This window comes from Xiphophorus maculatus, chromosome 20, assembly GCF_002775205.1.
Source record: "Xiphophorus maculatus strain JP 163 A chromosome 20, X_maculatus-5.0-male, whole genome shotgun sequence".
Classification (NCBI taxonomy): domain Eukaryota; kingdom Metazoa; phylum Chordata; class Actinopteri; order Cyprinodontiformes; family Poeciliidae; genus Xiphophorus; species Xiphophorus maculatus.
The window spans coordinates 12,012,088-12,030,666 of NC_036462.1; the positions used below are offsets into that span (position 1 = coordinate 12,012,088).

The 18,579-nt window shown below is 37.2% G+C and overlaps 1 protein-coding gene across 2 annotated transcripts in view; it reads left to right on the forward strand.

Moving 5' to 3' along the window:
• The first annotated feature begins 972 nt into the window (after window positions 1–972).
• The window catches only part of LOC106699803 (potassium voltage-gated channel subfamily D member 3-like), a 93,603-nt gene continuing 75,996 nt past the window's right edge, over window positions 973–18,579 (forward strand). For both annotated transcript variants that reach the window (XM_023324473.1, XM_023324474.1), the window contains exons 1-2: window positions 973–1,312; window positions 2,527–3,692. In XM_023324473.1, coding sequence (XP_023180241.1) covers window positions 2,590–3,692 — 1,103 coding nt within the window. In that variant the 5' untranslated portion in view covers window positions 973–1,312; window positions 2,527–2,589. The remainder of the gene's footprint in view (window positions 1,313–2,526; window positions 3,693–18,579) is intronic.

The window sequence follows — 18,579 nt, forward strand, 5'->3', positions numbered from 1 at the left end:
GTTTCTCATGTTCCTTTCTCCTGATGTTTCCACCTTTTATTGATCACACATTGATCACAACAGCTGTCTTATTGATCACAATGTTTGGTTGGTTTTCCATTACCATTTAGTCCTTCTGAATTTGGAAATCCCACAAATTCTCTTTGTCATTCTCTGCCACCTTGGCAGGTGAATCCCACTTAGTCTGAAAAGCACCTGCTCAAATAATTATAAACAAACCTATATTTTATAAACACATATGTATTATATATAACAGCTGAATAAAATAGCAATCTGTATCTGGGGTTCTGTTAACTCCTGGTTACAAAGTGTTGCCTGAAGTGAGTCTCACAGATCAGATGCAGCAGAGGATTTCTAGTGTTAACTATCATTATCTTACAGACCTCTCAAGAACCCCTCTGCCTTTTAAGATAAACAACATCAAAGCAAAGGGAAATAAATGAATCCATAGCATTTTAAAGTATTTCAGTGTTAGTAGATGTACAGGAAAAAATGCAGGTCTTAAGCTTGGGAAAGACAAGATACTTGCATAGAGCTTCAACATTAATCACTTATATTGCCCCCTTAAACATGTTTGTTTATTTTTTAGAGTTATACAGTCAGAAAAAAGGAAGAATGAAGAGAAATGGATAAATTGTATTTTCAGTCCATATGACACAAGATGAACCACCAATTATATAAACAAAATTTAAAGTTCCCTGAATATTGGTAAATAAAAATATATATACAGTATATATTGGCTATTTATTGAGTATTCAGCTTAGCAGAGGCTCATCAGCACCCTGAAACACTGGATATTTAACTCTGAATTAATGTAGCTTATTTAGTTATTTCAAATGTAACATGTCCGAAAAGCAACAGTGTGGTGTTGGAGTAGCTTTGAGTGACAGGTTGGTCTGTCTGAGATGAGTAAAATGAGGCAGAGAGGAGAAGCAGGACTCACACGGAGCTGCCTCAGTGAGCGAGGCGGGCATTGTACTCTGAGCAGGAGAGAAGGAGGCGCGCTGCTCCTCTCCATCACATTTCACTTTCCAAACACTGACGGCAGAACAAAGGAGCCACCATGTAGAGTCCACCAGGTAACACTCGTATTATCTCGGACCAGACCGTTTCTTCTTTGAGTGATCCAAGCACTGATTGCTCCGCTTCGGAAACGTGTCCACGGGAGTTTATCGATCCATCCATCCTGGAGGAGACGCGCTGCTCGTTGGATGGAGGCGGGCTCCTGCTCTCTCTCTCTCTGACACCTGCGGACTCGGTGTTCATTAAAACTCTCATGTTTCGACTTTGAAGGGAGTTCATCTCCTTTTTGGTGAGTACGTTTATTTTTGAAAATCAACATTTTTAAATATTTGTATTTCAGACCAGCAAATTTTGAAATAGTTGGACAAGTTATTTGTTTGCGTCTGAAAATGCGTTGTTAGTCAAAGGAAAATGCAGAAATTGATTTGACTGATCTAAAATGCATTTCAGTCTAATATAGATCGGTGCCGAATTAAAAATGTAAGCACCCAATAAACATGTTGCGGCTTGTTTAAATCTTCAGCAGGTTCCCCTGTTCGTATTCAACAGGTTTGATTCAGTTCCCTATTCTGCGCTGCTAAATAGTAATGGTGCAGCTATGGGCTGATAGGTTGATATTTATTAGTTTAAATTTTGCTGAGCTGATTAAATTTTGCTGACATTTTGAGTGATTGAGAGAACTATATTTGTAGTTCATTGTCTTGGAAGCCGAAGCTACTATAGTAGTAAAACAAGACTTTGATTAGGACACCTTATCTCGACTCCTGACGTTTAGCTACGATTCAGACAAAGAGATTATATGCTAGAAACTGAATCAATCGTGTTAATCCCATTTCTAAAAAAAAAGAAAAGAAATCAAACAAAAGCCTTCATTGTATGTTAGGTCCCTGTAATGTGACACATGTGCATCAATTGACGAGGATGCAATTGAGAAGTTTAAAAAAAAAACTTTTTATATAATTTATGCAAACAGTAAAACTCTTATAGCGTATGAGTTTCATATGATAAAAAGATTCTAAACATGTGAAGCACAATGAGTTACTGTTTTTGCAGCTGTGAATGTGAAATTTCACCTATTTTGATAAAACAAGCTTTTGAAAATCATCTGGTTCTGTCATGGTCACTGATCAGAAACATCTTAATATTTCTGAACTAATCTTATGTCATCACAAACCTACACAATATCAGATTACTAATGGTAGGTAATTAGTTATCATGGTTAATGTGGTTTCAAATGCTTATAAAATTTCATTTTATTAATTTTTCAGAGCATTAGAATTGTAGATGTATGTCATGGTGGGTCCGTACAGTACAAACCTTTTCTGTTAGATTTGAACAAAAGTGTGCTGAGTGGTCAGACATTTTATAGAGTGAACTGATTTTAAGCTCAGTATAAAGCTTCGCAGCAGCAAGCTTTGACCGGCAAACATCATTTTCTCAGCTGTGCAGCTGCTGATTTTTTACCTTTTTTTGTTTCTTTTCTTCTGTACAAATGTTCTTTAGATGCCAGTTCTTTTTGAGAGCAGTCACATCTAAGGAAGCCTTTGTCCAACTTTCTGCTTCGTAATGGCAACCGGAGTAGCTGCATGGCTTCCTTTTGCCAGGGCTGCGGCCATTGGCTGGATGCCTGTGGCCAACTGTCCCATGCCCATTGCTCCGAGAGACAACAGCAGAAAACAAGATGAGCTGATAATCCTTAATGTCAGCGGACGACGCTTTCAAACATGGAGAACAACTTTGGATCGATATCCCGACACTCTACTGGGCAGCTCAGAGAAGGACTTCTTCTACAATGAGGAAACAAAGGAGTACTTTTTTGATCGAGACCCTGATGCCTTCAGGAGCATCCTTAACTTTTACCGAACAGGAAAGCTCCACTACCCCCGTCATGAGTGTATCTCGGCCTACGACGAGGAGTTGACATTCTTCGGAATCATACCTGAGATCATAGGTGACTGCTGCTATGAAGAGTACAAGGACAGAAAGAGGGAGAACTTGGAGCGGCTGCAGGATGACCAGGAGGAAAACAAAGATCTGAAGCAGCCCAACTTGAACTTCAGAGAGACTATGTGGCGTGCCTTTGAGAATCCCCACACCTCCACCTTGGCTCTGGTCTTCTACTATGTCACCGGCTTCTTCATTGCCATCTCGGTCATCACCAATGTGGTGGAGACTGTCCCCTGTGGTACTACCACCAACCAAAAAGACATGCCATGTGGTGAACGTTACACCGTGGCGTTCTTCTGCATAGACACTGCATGCGTCATGATATTCACGGTAGAGTACCTGCTGCGCCTGTTTGCTGCGCCCAGCCGTTACCGCTTCATGCGCTCTGTGATGAGCATTATCGACGTGGTGGCCATCTTGCCATATTACATTGGCCTTGTGATGACCAACAACGAGGACGTGAGTGGCGCCTTTGTGACTCTGCGAGTTTTCCGAGTGTTTCGCATTTTCAAGTTTTCCCGCCACTCCCAGGGGCTTCGAATCCTGGGCTATACATTGAAGAGCTGTGCCTCAGAGCTGGGCTTTCTCCTCTTCTCGCTCACCATGGCCATCATCATCTTTGCTACGGTCATGTTTTATGCAGAGAAGGGCTCCAGCTCCAGCAAGTTTACCAGCATCCCAGCTTCGTTCTGGTACACCATTGTCACCATGACCACATTAGGGTAAGTAGAACACAGTATTTACAAATCGTATTACTATTTATGAGTTAAATAAACTCACTAGATGAGTTTGTTTTGAGTTTTTGACTGACTGAATTATTTATGAAAACCAGTTTGACTTTTAAATGAGTGCTGAGGCAGCCTGCCTCTGTACTTCAGTACTATACAGTACAGCTTATTTATGAGTGCCAGTGTGTGTTTTCTGGAGTAGTTTAGCATGCATCAGTCAGGATACACACTTGTGGTGTTTGTTTTATTTAATCAGACAATGATTGAATACTCTCTAAACATTCTTATAATGAAAAAATCCTACTAAAGCTGGTGTTAAGATTTATCAGATGAGACCCCAAGATGTTCTTTGGCTTCAGTTGTTTGATCTGGAAGCAAGTTTTATATCTGAAGATGAAGTGAAAGACTCATGCAGAAGGATTCTATATTTTGTGGTGAAATATTATCTTTTGCTGCAGCATTTTGTGCAAAGCTGGTTTCTGTGTAAGCTGCTCCACTGTATTACAAAGTGAGAGTTCTCCTCTGTATGTCTGAAGGTGGTGTCCCTTGAGAAATGCTCGGTCACCTTTATAATGATTTCTCACTGCTCCTAATCGCTCCCTCATGCTCACTCAGAATCTATGACATAAATGGCAAGGTGAATTTATAGTTCATTTAAAGGGTTTCTGTAGTTTGACTCAGAAGAAGGAAAGGATTTGAACAGAAATTATAATTTCCTAAAGAATCAATAGTTCACTCTAGCATTGTGGAAAATGTAAACAGAGATAAAAATGCCATGACACTCTTGCAACTCATTTCAGAGTTCCAAATAGCTTAAATGAGTGCAAGAAATTGTTATTTTTATTTACTTAGTCATGAAAAAAGTCTTGAGATTTACAATATCAAACACAAAAGTCTTTCTGTCTAATCTAAGCATCCCAAAGTTCAATCCTTTACATACGTACACATTCAAAACACAAAAATTCAAACAATTAGACAAAAATAAGTTGTGTGTTGCATGTCTGGTCATTAGCATAACCATCAGTTGCATCAGGTGATGTATAAATAAAACTTGCTCACTTACTTTCTAATTGAAATCCAAACATATTATCATTGGCATTATATACTGGTGCTTTGAACATCCTTGTGGACACTGAATGCTGGAACCTATTCCATGACCGTGGGACAGAATACTTTAATGCTTTGAATGCATCAACTCAGTACAAGTGCTACTTCTTCACAAACATCCCACCAGCCATTACTGGTGTATTTGATTCCATTAATACCTGTTACTACATGTTCTACAAGTAAGAGCATAATTTGGAAGTACTTTGTCTGCATATTGAAGTCAAAGTTGTGGCCAGTTATGCTTAATTTAGTTAATTAGATGTTAAATCTCATTTGTATCTGTGGCATGTACTGCATTCAAGTTAACAAACTGTTCTTAATGTACAATCTGTTTGATGACACAAACACTAGTAATTGCAATTTCTTTTTAAATTACTAGTTTAATCTGTAATTTATGAGAAAAAAAACAATTTCTACATTTATCTAAAATAAATAATTTACATTTATCTAAAATAAATGTAGAACAATTTTATGTTTGAGGGGCCAAATTCCGTCCCTCTCCAACTACCATGTTCTATTTAGCCCACCATCAGCAGCCATGACCATAGATAACCAGCTTGTTAGTGCACAAGATTAGTTTAAAGTGTATGAGTTCAACATCACTCTTCTTGGAAATTAGATTTCTCACTCCCCATGGACTTTTCAATTTAACCAAAGGTCACGTTGTGACACATGGCTTTTAAGAACGTGAAACAAATGGTTAGATTTCTAATTCTAACTAACCATTTCTTGCCATTTGATACTACAAGGTTTAATTTAATATTTATGAGAGTGCTCAGTAGCTTTTTAAAATTGTAGAACTTATTAATAACTGGGGTGTAATTTACATTTCTTGCTGGGGGATAAAGTTGCATGTTGCACTATGGCAGCAGACACTTAGATGAAAACAAACAGAGAATGAATATAAGAAAACAGCCAAAAATTTTACAGGAGCCTCTTAAAAATTTATGAGATTTTCGTTAACTCAGAAAAATATTGATTTTATTTCTCTTTTTGTGCGAGTCTTGTCAAATTGCAGAGTGTATTTTATTAAGAGAAGAAAACGAAGAGCTTCGCTTGCTCTGACTCACATGTACGAATAACCAAGGTCGGCTGGGGTACCTTGTTGGAACAAAAAAAACACTTATGAGGATAAAATAGGAGAGAGAAACTGCATACTCTGGCAAGATCATTATAACACCACAGAACATTGAGAATGGTTGTTTGCTGCTGCATGGAGCCTCAAAGTATTGTTAAAATATTTTTTAGAAAAAAGGAGAGAGATGGCTTTCTTAGGTGTTCATTATAAAAAATGAGCTGCACTGAGACTTCTGGACAGGACAATGTGTGGGCTGTCACACTCCATTTTATTTGACCCATAACAAGATACAAAATGATTTGATGGTCAGTGTGTTTTTTTTTTCCTTTTTTCTGAGCCAAGTATATTCTTTCTGTTAGGATGACATGTATCACTGGCAGACCTGAAACTCTCTTCTAGCATTACATCAATTATTTTCGACTTGTGGAAAATGGCTTTCACTTCTTTACATGTGCTCAGTGTGTCAATTTTGTTTCTTTTGTACAGATCAAAAACAAAAACAAAAAAAACCTATTGAAAAGCTGGACGTGTGACCAAAATAGCTCTTATTAGTTTGTGTAATGTGTTTGAGCTGAACAGGTTGCCTGACCCTGATGTGTGCGTATGTGTGGTGTATTGCAAGTGTTATCTTTTGTATCATAGATACAAAAAGACAGAAATGCCAAGGTGAAAGCATTATGTAAATTTTAAACCTGAACAATGTGTTTTGAGCACAGAGCCATTATGTGAGACACACAAAAGGCAGCAGCACTGGGAGTCGACAGCTTGGACAATACAATCCTCATCACCAACCAAGGACACAGCTATCACAAATACTTTAAACTCATACATGTTAACATGTGATGCAGCTGTTGTGTTTGTGCTGCAGTTTAACAGAATTTATCATCAAAATCTAATACACGATTACTTTGAAAAAATAAAGTTATAATTCATTTTAAACAATTATGAAACTTGCAGACAAAATGTATTTAAAAGAAAGACAGATGCCATGCTCTGGTGTAGATAGCTGCTCAGGACCAGGGGTGAGAAATGGATCTCCAAACACTCTGCTGTTTTATCTATAACAGCAGAGTGTCTCCTTCTATCTTCTTCCAGAGTGTGATTCAGTTTTAAAATTGAACAGAGACTTCACACGTCAAAATCTTCTCCACTTCAAGCAGTGCTATGATCTCTTTCCCAGCACACTTTGGCAGAATCTGGCAATTGCTTTGGTAAACTTGGTTCATGCTCTCTCGCTCAGTCATTCTGCCCCTGTGGTTTCAGAGTTTGATCTCTACTTCATTTTTAAGATGTTTACAGAACTTCTTTCTTCCAATTTTCTCAAAACCTGGGGCTGCTGGCACCAACTCTGACTTCAAAATCTGATATGAATTAATAGAGATTGTAGTTGAAGTCTGTGCACCGTATATTTACATCTCTGTTGATCCACATCTTATGGAATCTCCCACACTTACAGCAGTAATAAACATCTGTTGGTTGCCACATATTGCTGCTTGTTATTGGTTTGCACTGTGGATGATAGTCAAAACCTATTAGTGTGGTTAATTGGCTAATCCTATTTGCTACGTCCATCTAGAAAACAGTCAAAATGGTTTTGAGGTTATTCTCTCGAAACCATTTTGAGGTTTTGAGGTTAATGGAACATGGCATTAAAGGAGATAAATACTTAACCTTGTTATTTCATGTTGTCAGTCAGATTCACCTCCTGACTAAATGAGTTATGGCCAAGCACTGGTCAGACATCACATAAGATTGCGACTTTGTGTTGGTGTTTCAGACATACAGCAACACCTACTGAGGTTCTTCTCTTGTGTCCTGTGGTGGATTTCAGTGAGTGATAACAAAAGAAAAGTAAAGACATGACATCAGCCATGGACAGTTGTAATGTCTGACTTGTACATTTTACTTTGAATCTTTTTAATGTGTATGTATAAGTTTGTAATACATTTTATTTTCTTGGCTACATTCAGCGGTATAAGTATAAAAATAAACTGCAGAGTCAACCTTGTTGATCTTTCTGTTTTACATCCTGTTTTGCTTTGCATGTCTATCTTAAAGCAATCTTAGAACATGGACACACCTGACATAGGTTGTCACTTACCTTGTTAACATGTAATAAGATCCATAAGGCTAATAGCAGCAAGGACACATTCTCCTTTAGGAAGCTTTTACTCTACAAATAAAAAGCCAAAATTGCCTGTCTGGGAATTTTTATCTGGCAAGCACAAAAGATTGTTAGCCTTTAATGTCAGTTTTCAAAGAGCGACGGAAAAGAGAGCGATTGATAAGAAAAAAAGTACCATTTTAACATTTTGCCAGACACCAGAATCTTGTGCTGATGTTACAAGATCAGCACAAGATGATCTTGTTCATACACAGAATATGCTTCTTTCCACCAGAAAGAAGCATATTCTTCTTATGCTTCTTTCCCCCTTGAAAGAAGCATTTTCTGTGTAACTTATGATCCATTAAACTACCTACATTTTACTAAATTAAAATCCATTTAATTGCTTGTAACCTAGAAAGATATGCGCTGCTTGATCCCTTTCAGGCTTTTTAGTGTGCATGTAATTACAAAAGCAAGTAAACAGTATGTTACCTCTGAAAAGGCTCAGTGGTCTGCACTGTATTTTCCCGTCAATCCTTTCACTTGCTGTTGAAACACATGCTCAGATGATCTGTCAATGCACATAAAATCCATGAAGGACATTTTTTATATGATGATTGAAGCTTTTTATCCCATTTAGACTCAAAACAAGCTCCTCTAAATAATGTTTTTGTGATCTCTGAGTGAAAAAAAAATAGAAATCTCAAGTTGAAGTCATGATTTCTTTTGCCATGTGCAGATTGTAATACAATTCATCAATGTTAGCTCAAACATTAACTTGGAATTTTGACTGTTTTTAATTAATTTTATGGTGTTACTTACAAAATCCCTAAAATTCAAGTATTTCAAATGACCTTTGCCAGAAATTACTTGTTGAACATATGAACATAGTTTTTTCATGGGGGAATATAATTGTTGTCGCACCTGGTTGACTTTACAATAATTTGAAACTGAAAGATATAAATCAAGACAAACATCAAAAAAGTGTGAGAATTTATCAAACAAATGGGAACTCTACATTAAATTTAATTATTTTATAACAGCCGTATCCCAGCAAAAACAGCTTTGCAGAGGGATGCCTTTCTAATTGTTGAAACTAAATGCATGAGCCTCAAACACAATCTTTAGAACAACAAGCAGAGGCAGTGCCCTGAATTATCATGCACAAACTTACTTTTTTCTTGAGAGTAAAAAAATGTGAAGGAAAAATCTGGTTCCTCAGTGTGTACATTTACACACAGATTTGTAATACTTTCTGAGACAAATTTAAATTCAGATTAAATTAGCTATCCAGATGTTTGTGGATTTTTACATTCTCTACATGCTCTGAAAAATCTGGACTAGTGTGAGTTCTGTAAAAGTAATGAGGAAGAAAATAATGTTGGGGATATGTGCGGGCACCGGTCTGTTTGGCCTCTGCAGCGGGAGGTGGGTGTGTGTTTGTCTTCCTGGGGCGGCTGCTGCCTCCCAGAGTCATGTCCGCCTGCCCTTTGTTGCTCCTGGATGCTGAATGGTACAGGCTTTTTATTGTTCTAACCTCTCTAACAACTGTGTTGCCTCTAAGTGACAAACTTGCTCACAAACACCCACACCTACTTCTACACGTACCCTCAAACACCTACGCACACTCGCATCTACACACCCACGCACCTGCACACCAACAAGCAAGGTGATTGAAGGTCATACAAACACAAGTTGCTGTTACAGCAATGTGGATGCAGTCTAGATTTCATAAATTTTAATAAAATCTGGCACATGTAGGCAAGTAGATTCTCTATATCTGTGGTCCCCAACCGTGGTCCTCGGGGCCCAGTGTCCTGCATGGTTTATATGTGTCCGAATCTCTGGCACAACTGATTCAAAAATTTGTGTTAACTCCTTAGCCTGCTTTCTGTTGCTGCAGATGCCTTTTAATCACCTATTCATTTAAGTCAGGTGTGCAGCAGTAGGGAAGCAAGTAAAAAAAGGAAGGACAGGGCTGAGGACCTCTGCTCTGTATGGAATGCCTGGAAAGAAAAGAAAATCATTGTATAGATACTGCTTCCTTTTTGCTTTCCTTCTTTCTCTCCTTTCTCTCTTATCCTTATATTCTACATCTCCTGTGACTGTCCTTAGTTTGCTTTTCTTTGTGTCACATCCCTTCACTCCTTCACTGCAGGTCTCATTCCTTGTGTCCATGACTTTTTCCTTTCTTCCTCCCTTGCTTGTGTTCAACCATTTTTCACCAACGTTTGATTTTGTCCTTGTTTCTTGTTTTCTTACCACCATTCTTTACAGTAATAATTTGAGTTTGACAGAATGTTTCTTTGGACTGGAAGGAATTTTAATGTTTTGGAATATCCCAGCTAGAATCCCCACATGAATAGAAAGATATTTCTGATGTATAAATAATTAATTTCTGAACTGACTCTTGATAGTGGGCTGGGAAATTGCACATGCATGGAGAAATTATTGTGGAAAAAAGGCAATTCACAGCTGCTGTTGTACATGCAAATCTGGGACTTCAGGAAGAAAAGGCTGGGATTCCCTGGTGTTGTTCATGTAGATATTACTGGATTGAATGAGAAAATATTTATTGGAGAACTTGAGTATTAAATATTTAAAAGGTGGTTCCTAGTAGGTTTAAAACTACAGTGAAAAAAATTTACTTTGTAGAAGAAAAGTATTTTTTTTAAACCTCAAAATAAAACTTGACTTCAAAATCAAGGAACTCACCTCTACATGCTTGTCACTTTTTATCACACTGCCAAGCAAACATTAAGAAAAGTGTTGGTTTGTGTTTAGGCAGCAGGGGAATATAAACTCTGCAGTAGCTGACATAATGAAAGCATGTAAATACAGACTGCATGACAAAGCTGTTAAAACTCAACACAAAATCACTTTTTTAATTTAAGATCTGCTTTTCAACTTAATGAAAACAGTTGGAAATCACTTAAGTGAAATCTGGGCCTATTGCCTTTATCAGAACACTTATAAATATGAAGGCTTACCCTTGATGTGCCTCCTTTAGTCTAATAAGTTGTCAGTCTGTTGTGCAACATCCATCCATCATTTTCTGTACACCCTTGTCCCTTAGAGAGGTCGGGAGGGGTGCTGGTGCCTATCTCCAGCTAACATTCCGGGCGAGAGGCGGGGTACACCCCGGACAGGTCGCCAGTCTGTCTCAGTGTTATGCAACAGTAATAGTAAAAATCATTCAACATCTAAAGTTACATTTACGCTCACACACAATGATTTCCCCTGACCATGTCTGGACTTCTTGACCTGCCTCTGTGTCTCTTCTCAGTGTCTGTATGAGCCTAAGCGGCGCAGCGCAGCAGCAGCTCTGGTAATGGGCAGCAGCTGAGGGAGCTGAGGGGGAGGGAGAAGGAATGTCTGACTCTGTAATCAGCCTCTTTCACTATCCAGGAAAAAGGGTGTTAAATCAACCTCAGGTGGTTGATAAAAAGACCAGGATTCAATCTCAGCGAGGTCCGCTCTCCCAGGCTGCCTGCCGACGCCAGCGCTGTCGGAGCCATCCGGATACACGGTCGCTGGCATGATGAGGACAGGATCTGATGATGAGGAAGGAGAATAACTTCTCTCACTCTCTCTTACTGTCTTGTTCTCCCCATTCTCCCCCTCGTCCCCTGTGAGTCTTCCAGTGGAGAAGCTATTTTTAGAAAGCTGACTTTATGTGTGAAAGGGAGTTAGCAGTTTCTGCTATAATCTGATGCATGATCCAGACACAAAAGATGACAGTGGTCATTTTTACCTGCGTTACAGGTGCACTAAAAACAAAGGTTCAGTGGCAGTCTGCAGTCTCTCCCAACTCTCTCACACCTCTAAAAACATTATTAACCCAATAATGAGAGAAATATTAATGAGGTGTGCATTGAAATCCGACTCCGGTGTTATAATTAGAGTTATTCTCCCAGTTGTGGAGTCCTGGTCCTGGACGGAGGCTTGTTCTGTAGCAGTAAGTGAGAGAAAATGTTGTTATGCATGTAGGTCATGTTCCCATCTCTGCCTTAATCAGTGGCTATATATAATCTGCTTCTTTCTTCAGAGAGACTTTTAGCACTCTCCGCTCTGCGTTCTCTCCTCAACATCTCTATTAGACGAAGTGGACTGGGCCCAGGGGCCGGAGGCAAGGGAGAGAAGTCAGACGAGTTGGGCTTCAGGTTCACAGAAGTTCTGTGCATGGTGCAGCGATGGTTAGACTCGCCATCACACAGTTTACTTTCATAAGCAGGTAAAAGTAGTCAGAATCTGTCTTACTTGTCAATAGCAAACAGATGTCAGACCTTTTAAGCAACACAAATGTGGTCCTGAATCAGGTACATATCACATTTAAAGTATCCTAAGCCTGAAAGGTCATGTTACATTTTATGGGATGTTTACTTCAACGATTGTGACACACAGTATTGCACTGGAAGAAGTTGCAAGATCAAACCTAAACAGAGTGGGGAATTAAGTATGGCAGATGTTGTGACTGGTGCAATTATTATCTGTTTAATAATTGCAGTATTACCTTGTTTAGAGCTGCAAGTTCATGCTCTGTTTCTCCTAAAGACACTTGCATGAGATGTTACTTCTTACTAAATTTGTTTTTAAATAAAAGTCTTAAACACTATTAAACATTATGATTTAATGTTGATCTTGTAGAGGTAGACATAATTTTGTCAGCTCTAACTGCACAAAAACTTTACAATTTATATTTTAGGAGTAGAGGGACTACAGTGGATTATCATTCTATTAATAGTATTTTTCTAATGAAAAAAATTCATTTTATTATGCTCAATAAGAATATGTTTGTTTCCTTGTTTTAATTATATGTATAAAAAGCATGTTTGCTTCTAGTTATATTTCAGTTTGTTTTATTTTAGAAGCTTTATTCAGGAACAAATCTAAAATTGTTGTCCTTTATTTTATCTTAAATTTTGCACTGGTTTGTTTTATTCAACCCCATTTTGATAAGAAGCATTGCTAGCTGCATTCTCAGCTCATCATTCATGAAGGTAAAAGAAGTGATTAAAACACAACAGAACCAAACACTTTTAGCAACTGAGTCTGTTTTTTATAGTTTTCAGATGAACACATTTAAAGTGGGGGGTTTTGTTTTCATTTTCTGTGTTGCGCCTTATTATAAATGGAGAAGATAGTTAGTGTGTTATCCTTTGATATGCTCACAAGGTAAACAAATCATTACATTCTGGTATCTCATTGCTGGCAGTTGTATTTACAGTTAATAATGGATTATTGGTAACATTAGTGAAGCGTTGGATAACATTCAGGCTAGTAATTAATTTTGGAATAGCATGCATCATTTTGTTAATAATTCAGGTTCCTTGTGCCAAGCTGAAGTAGAACTGAAAAGCAGTGCAGTGTTTTGTAAGTGGTAATGTTCTTTCACACAAATCATCAGAGGTTACAGATTGTGGTGGTTTTCTATAAGCAGCCAGCTTTCAGATGGAATTAATGGGGTATTTTGTCGTGTTGCTGAACCCCATGGGGTCAAAGTGAGTGCAGGGAGTTGGAAATTAGAAATATTCTTGCCTTTATCGGGCCAAGACGCTCTTGGAGCCAATTTCCCAACCCGGGGCTCCTTAATAGAAACCTTTTTAATGATAGCTTTGGAATTTAATTTAGCTCCAACACAGGTTCATTTAACACCTAAACTAATTTAAAAGGAATTAAATGCGCAAAGGTGTCTGGGAAGCTTAATGACCTCAGCTCTCTCCGGGTGTTTCTTATGTGGTTGCTGTAAAGTGACCAAACCTTTATGCCAGTTTGCCATGTAGACAACATGTACCTTATGCCAAAACACATAAATAACCAATTAATATGCTCATCTTTAAATGGATGGTGGAGTAACTGCCTAATAATGCAACAACACTGTGTTTGTGTTTGCGTTTGCGCAGCATGTCAAATGCAGCAGTGTTTGTGTCAGTTCATTGTCAAGGTGAATCATCAGCACAGCTTGTGAATGAAAAATGAAGACACTTCTTCAAATAATCAAACTGGGTTGATTCTGCTGTAAGTGTGGCATATTTATAGGAGGACAGTCACACTGACAAGCTGAGATAGCAGTGCAAAGAGTCTTGCACTCACCTGTCTCAGTTTTCAATGTTATCTTTCAGGCAAAAGGATTTCAGCAAACACGTACTTCGTGGACCTCTGAATCATCAGTATCATTTAATTATACCATTTAAGTACCTTCTTTTGTGTAGGTATTAATTGGACTTTAATTTCACCAGTAGGAGCTTTAATTAATCTGCATTGTGTGAAAAATTCCTTTATGGTAACCTTAAAAATTAGGAGCATAACGTGTTTAAAGGGGTATATTATGCAAAATTGACTTCTTTGAACTTTCTAGTTAGGGTTGCCTTAATGCCTGCACCTGCAATGCTCCACCTATGTCCCCAAAGCTCTGCCTTTGGGTTTAAGTATCCAGCTGTACCCAGAGAGCATCCACCCTCTTCCCCCACAAATCCTTCAGACTAGCAGCAGCAGCAATTAGCAGTCTGCTCAGAGCTCCAAAGAACAGTTGTAAACGGTTTTATTGAGAAGCTTCTTAGCTTCTTCTTTATTGAGAAGCACTGTTGTGATGATGTGCTGAAGGGAATGTCGGAAAGTATAGGAGGTCCTTCAAGAGTCAGAGGCCAATTTCAAGGAGTCAGATAAAACTATAACCTGAAGTCACATATTTAAAAGTTATTTTTGATTTATGCACCATTTTCATAACAACTAAATTAAACATAGTTAATTGATTTTGCTATGAAGAGCCACTGTGTGTACTGTAAACCCAAATTTTCTTTTACATAAGTCAAGCTGTTATTACTAGTCTTGTCATTATTTTGCAAAAAGCAAAACAAAATGTGCATTGTAAACTACTCAAAACCAGTGAACACCTGACTGGTGAGCCAGTAGGTGGGAGTAATGCTTTTCTGAGTTGTTTGCCAACACAAAGAAAAAGAAGAATCGGTGAACTCAGTGTTTCTTCTGACATTGTTGGCTGCAGAGGTCACCTGCTAATTGTGTTTATTCTGTAGCATTACAATAATTCCTGGTGTTATAGCTGTGAATTTTGCTTGGTAGTTCAGCTGTGTTACTTCGTTCAATTCTGTTTGTTCTTTTTTTTAACCCACCTTATTTGATTTATGCGGAGCCCGTGGGGGATCATAGGGAATTTGTTTTCTTTTACATTCCCTCTCTAAATTTATATGTTATCTTGACAAAGCTGTGCATTTTGTAAAAGTGGCGTGAATGTCAGCATAAATTGCATTTCATACTATTCTGTTCTGTTATTATTCATGGCGGTCTGTTGAAATTCAGTAATTTGATTCACTTATGAAAGCTGTTGTTGTGGAATAGCTGACGTCCCTGACATAATCTGGGTCTTCTTTAAGGGCTCACATATAAACTCAGAAATATCCTACTGTTCATTGTTTGGCATCAATGTTCACATTTTTCACATGGTCAGATGTTTACACAACTTTACGTTTAAAATTTTACTATTGCATTAAAAAAAACAAATTGATTATATTTACATTTAATAAGTCTAATAAATATGATAAATAAATACTGATAAACATGGAAACCAAATACTTTGTTTCCCATGATAAACATGAGTAATGATTTCTAATAAACATGAGTTACAATGACTGAGAAAACATGAATAATGGTTGAGATCATCAGTTTTTAAAACCTTGAGTTCCTTAGTAATGGGTTATCTTGGACACAAGACTTTATGTAAACAGAGCTTGATTTGTTTGGTTTTTGATTTTGTAAAAACGAGAACATGCCAGGGCAATCACGTAACATGTGCAGCTTTAGTAATGATTACTAATTTGGGTTTACAGTGTGCCTGGAAAACCATAATAATTCAAAATAAGTCAAATACTGGTGCTTTATAATTTTAGTTGACCAGATAAATTGTGTCATAATTTCACACTTAGCTTTGGAGATGCATTCCCAAATAATCATCCATCATTATATATGATTATATTATATATCATTATATCATGATTATATTGTGTTTGTCAATGATATAAACTTTCATGTAAGGTGCATAAGCAACTGAATAATTCAGCCATGTGTAGCTAGTTCACCAATGAGTCCCAGTACAACCCTTTGTATCAAGCCAACATTCTGTCAGAATGTGCCTTGCTAAGTGTTGTAAATATGGTTGTATAAACTTGGCATCCTTCTCCACCACATGTCGAAGTTTACTTGGGAAACCACTGAAAAACAAGTTGCCTACCAATCTGTGTATTGGTTTTACAAAGTTTTTATTTTTCCACACAAGCTGCAAACAAAACATGTTGCAGGCTAAATGATCAAAGGCATCTCTCAAAACAGAGCGGAGGCGATCTAATACCTGCTTGAAGTTTCTGCAAACTTTCTAATGTGGATCCGCAACAGAGCAAGATCTGAGTGATTCCTTTTTGCAGCTGTATTTACTAAGTCAGATGTCCCTTATAAATCAATGATGAAGCTGAAAAATGTTTTAGATGAGGTGTTGATTTAACATTATTGCAGCTTTATAAAACCAAGTTATCCCTGTTTTATAGCAGAGAAAGGTGGAACAGTTTGCAATAACAGTATTACATATTTCATGTAATGTGAATGAAATATGATGAATTGTGTATTCACATCTGAAGTGTTCATAGTATAAATAAAGCAATGCTTGTTATTTTTTAAATTAGAAAACTATTTTTAGATTCAATGAAGAGGATATTCGGGGTTGTTATAATGGTTCAGAATTTTTTTGATTTTATGAAAAATCCTTAGCACCATCATCTCCAGTTCTTCCAGAATAGAATAACCCTTCTCTGTCAAGTTGATTAGCTTTTTAATGTTTTGGCTCCTTGTCTGATGCTACTACCTCAACAGATGGTGGCAGAAGAGATTTCGATCTTAACAACAGACTAATAGGATATAGGTATTTAATTTTGATAATAAAAAAATATGGGGCCCTATAAAATGCCACTTACTGAAGACAAGCAAAAGCATTTTTTTCCCTTTCTATGTATTATATTTGTCTCTGGGTAATGGTAACTTTAACCTCGGATACTTAAATGGTACTCTGTCTTGATGCATCTTAGGTTCAGTGTTTCTTTCCCTTGTGTGTAAAAACTACTTTAAGCATTTAAGGACAGACAAATTGGGTTAGTCAAAATTAAATTTACATTTCTTTAAAAATGAGAGTTTCTTCAAATGTTTTATTGTCAAAAAATAGGACAGCTTAAGTCACAAACAATTGAAGACTTAAAGTACAGCTTTATAAACTTGTATGTTAAACAAATTTAATTACAATCATCATCAGTGGCTGTTTCAGATCTTCTATCTCATCAAGAAATCAGAGTTGAACTGTTGAACATTAAGGCTGAGAACTCCTGTTCAGCGAACTTCACTCATGCTGAGAATGTTGCAAATGAAAGCAGAATGAAGTGATTAGTGTATTCTCTCTGAACAATTGTGCAACTTTGTTAGTGTGTTTTATAATTGGGTCAAAATAATCACTTACATTTAAGTTTTTAACTGACGTGATCAAAGAGAGGTTTTGATTTTTTTTATTTGTCCAGCAACTGGATATCAGTGTGTCAAAAGGAGTGTTTTAGACCGGAAATTTATTTTTTTTAAAAACAACATAAGAACTCCCATACATAGTTACACACATGAGGACTCATACTATCAAAAAACATAATAAATGCTTGGCTTTTTTTGCAATGTTTTCTGCTGCATCTTAAGTTACAAAAGAAGAAAACTGAACCTTCTGTGTCTGACCTAGAAAACAACCAGCAAGCCAGACTTGGATCTCAGGGGTCTAGGAGGGGCACACTTAACATAAAACAAAGCAAAATAAATGTTTATATGAACCTGTTAATGGGTTCAGAATGTTTTATAAAGGATAAATGTGTCAAATAACAGGTTTATAGATAAACATTAGCTTGACACTTATGTTTGGTATTTTGTAGCATCTAGTCGGTAAAAACATTTCCATAAATTGTATCAAGTATTTAAGAAGTTTTTTTGTGCAAATTTTATCTTTACTATTTTTGAAAACTGTCGAAAACATGACAGTAATCAGGCATTAAAACAATATTTGGAAACAAGTGTGTTATAAAAATATGTCGTCTTCTTACCCCCTGTGTCATAAAAACAGTGTGAAGACAACTGGGTTGAATTTTTGTTTCATGTCAGCTCACTTAAAACCATCTCTGCTTTAATCAGGCGCCGCCAGTGTCTCTGATCGTTCTCCACATCAAGCACACAGAGTTTCCCTTGCGTGTAGAAGTCAATATTTCTGTAAAAACAAGCAGTTTTGTTTATTTATACCCACTCTTCTAAGGAGAGAGCTGATTCATACGTCTAGTTGTCAGGAGAGAATAAGTGGGACTCCCAGGACAGATCCCTGGTATATCCCAGTCTTATTTTGCACCTAAGTTTATGTTTCTATGTTTAATATTTTCTCTAAGAGTATAAAAAAGCACTTTATATTTTTCACTCTTTACAGTTAGTCACTCACATTAACCAAAAATATAGTCGAGTGCTAGAACATCAATTGTCAATATATGTTTGGCAATTGAAAATCTGTGACTTAC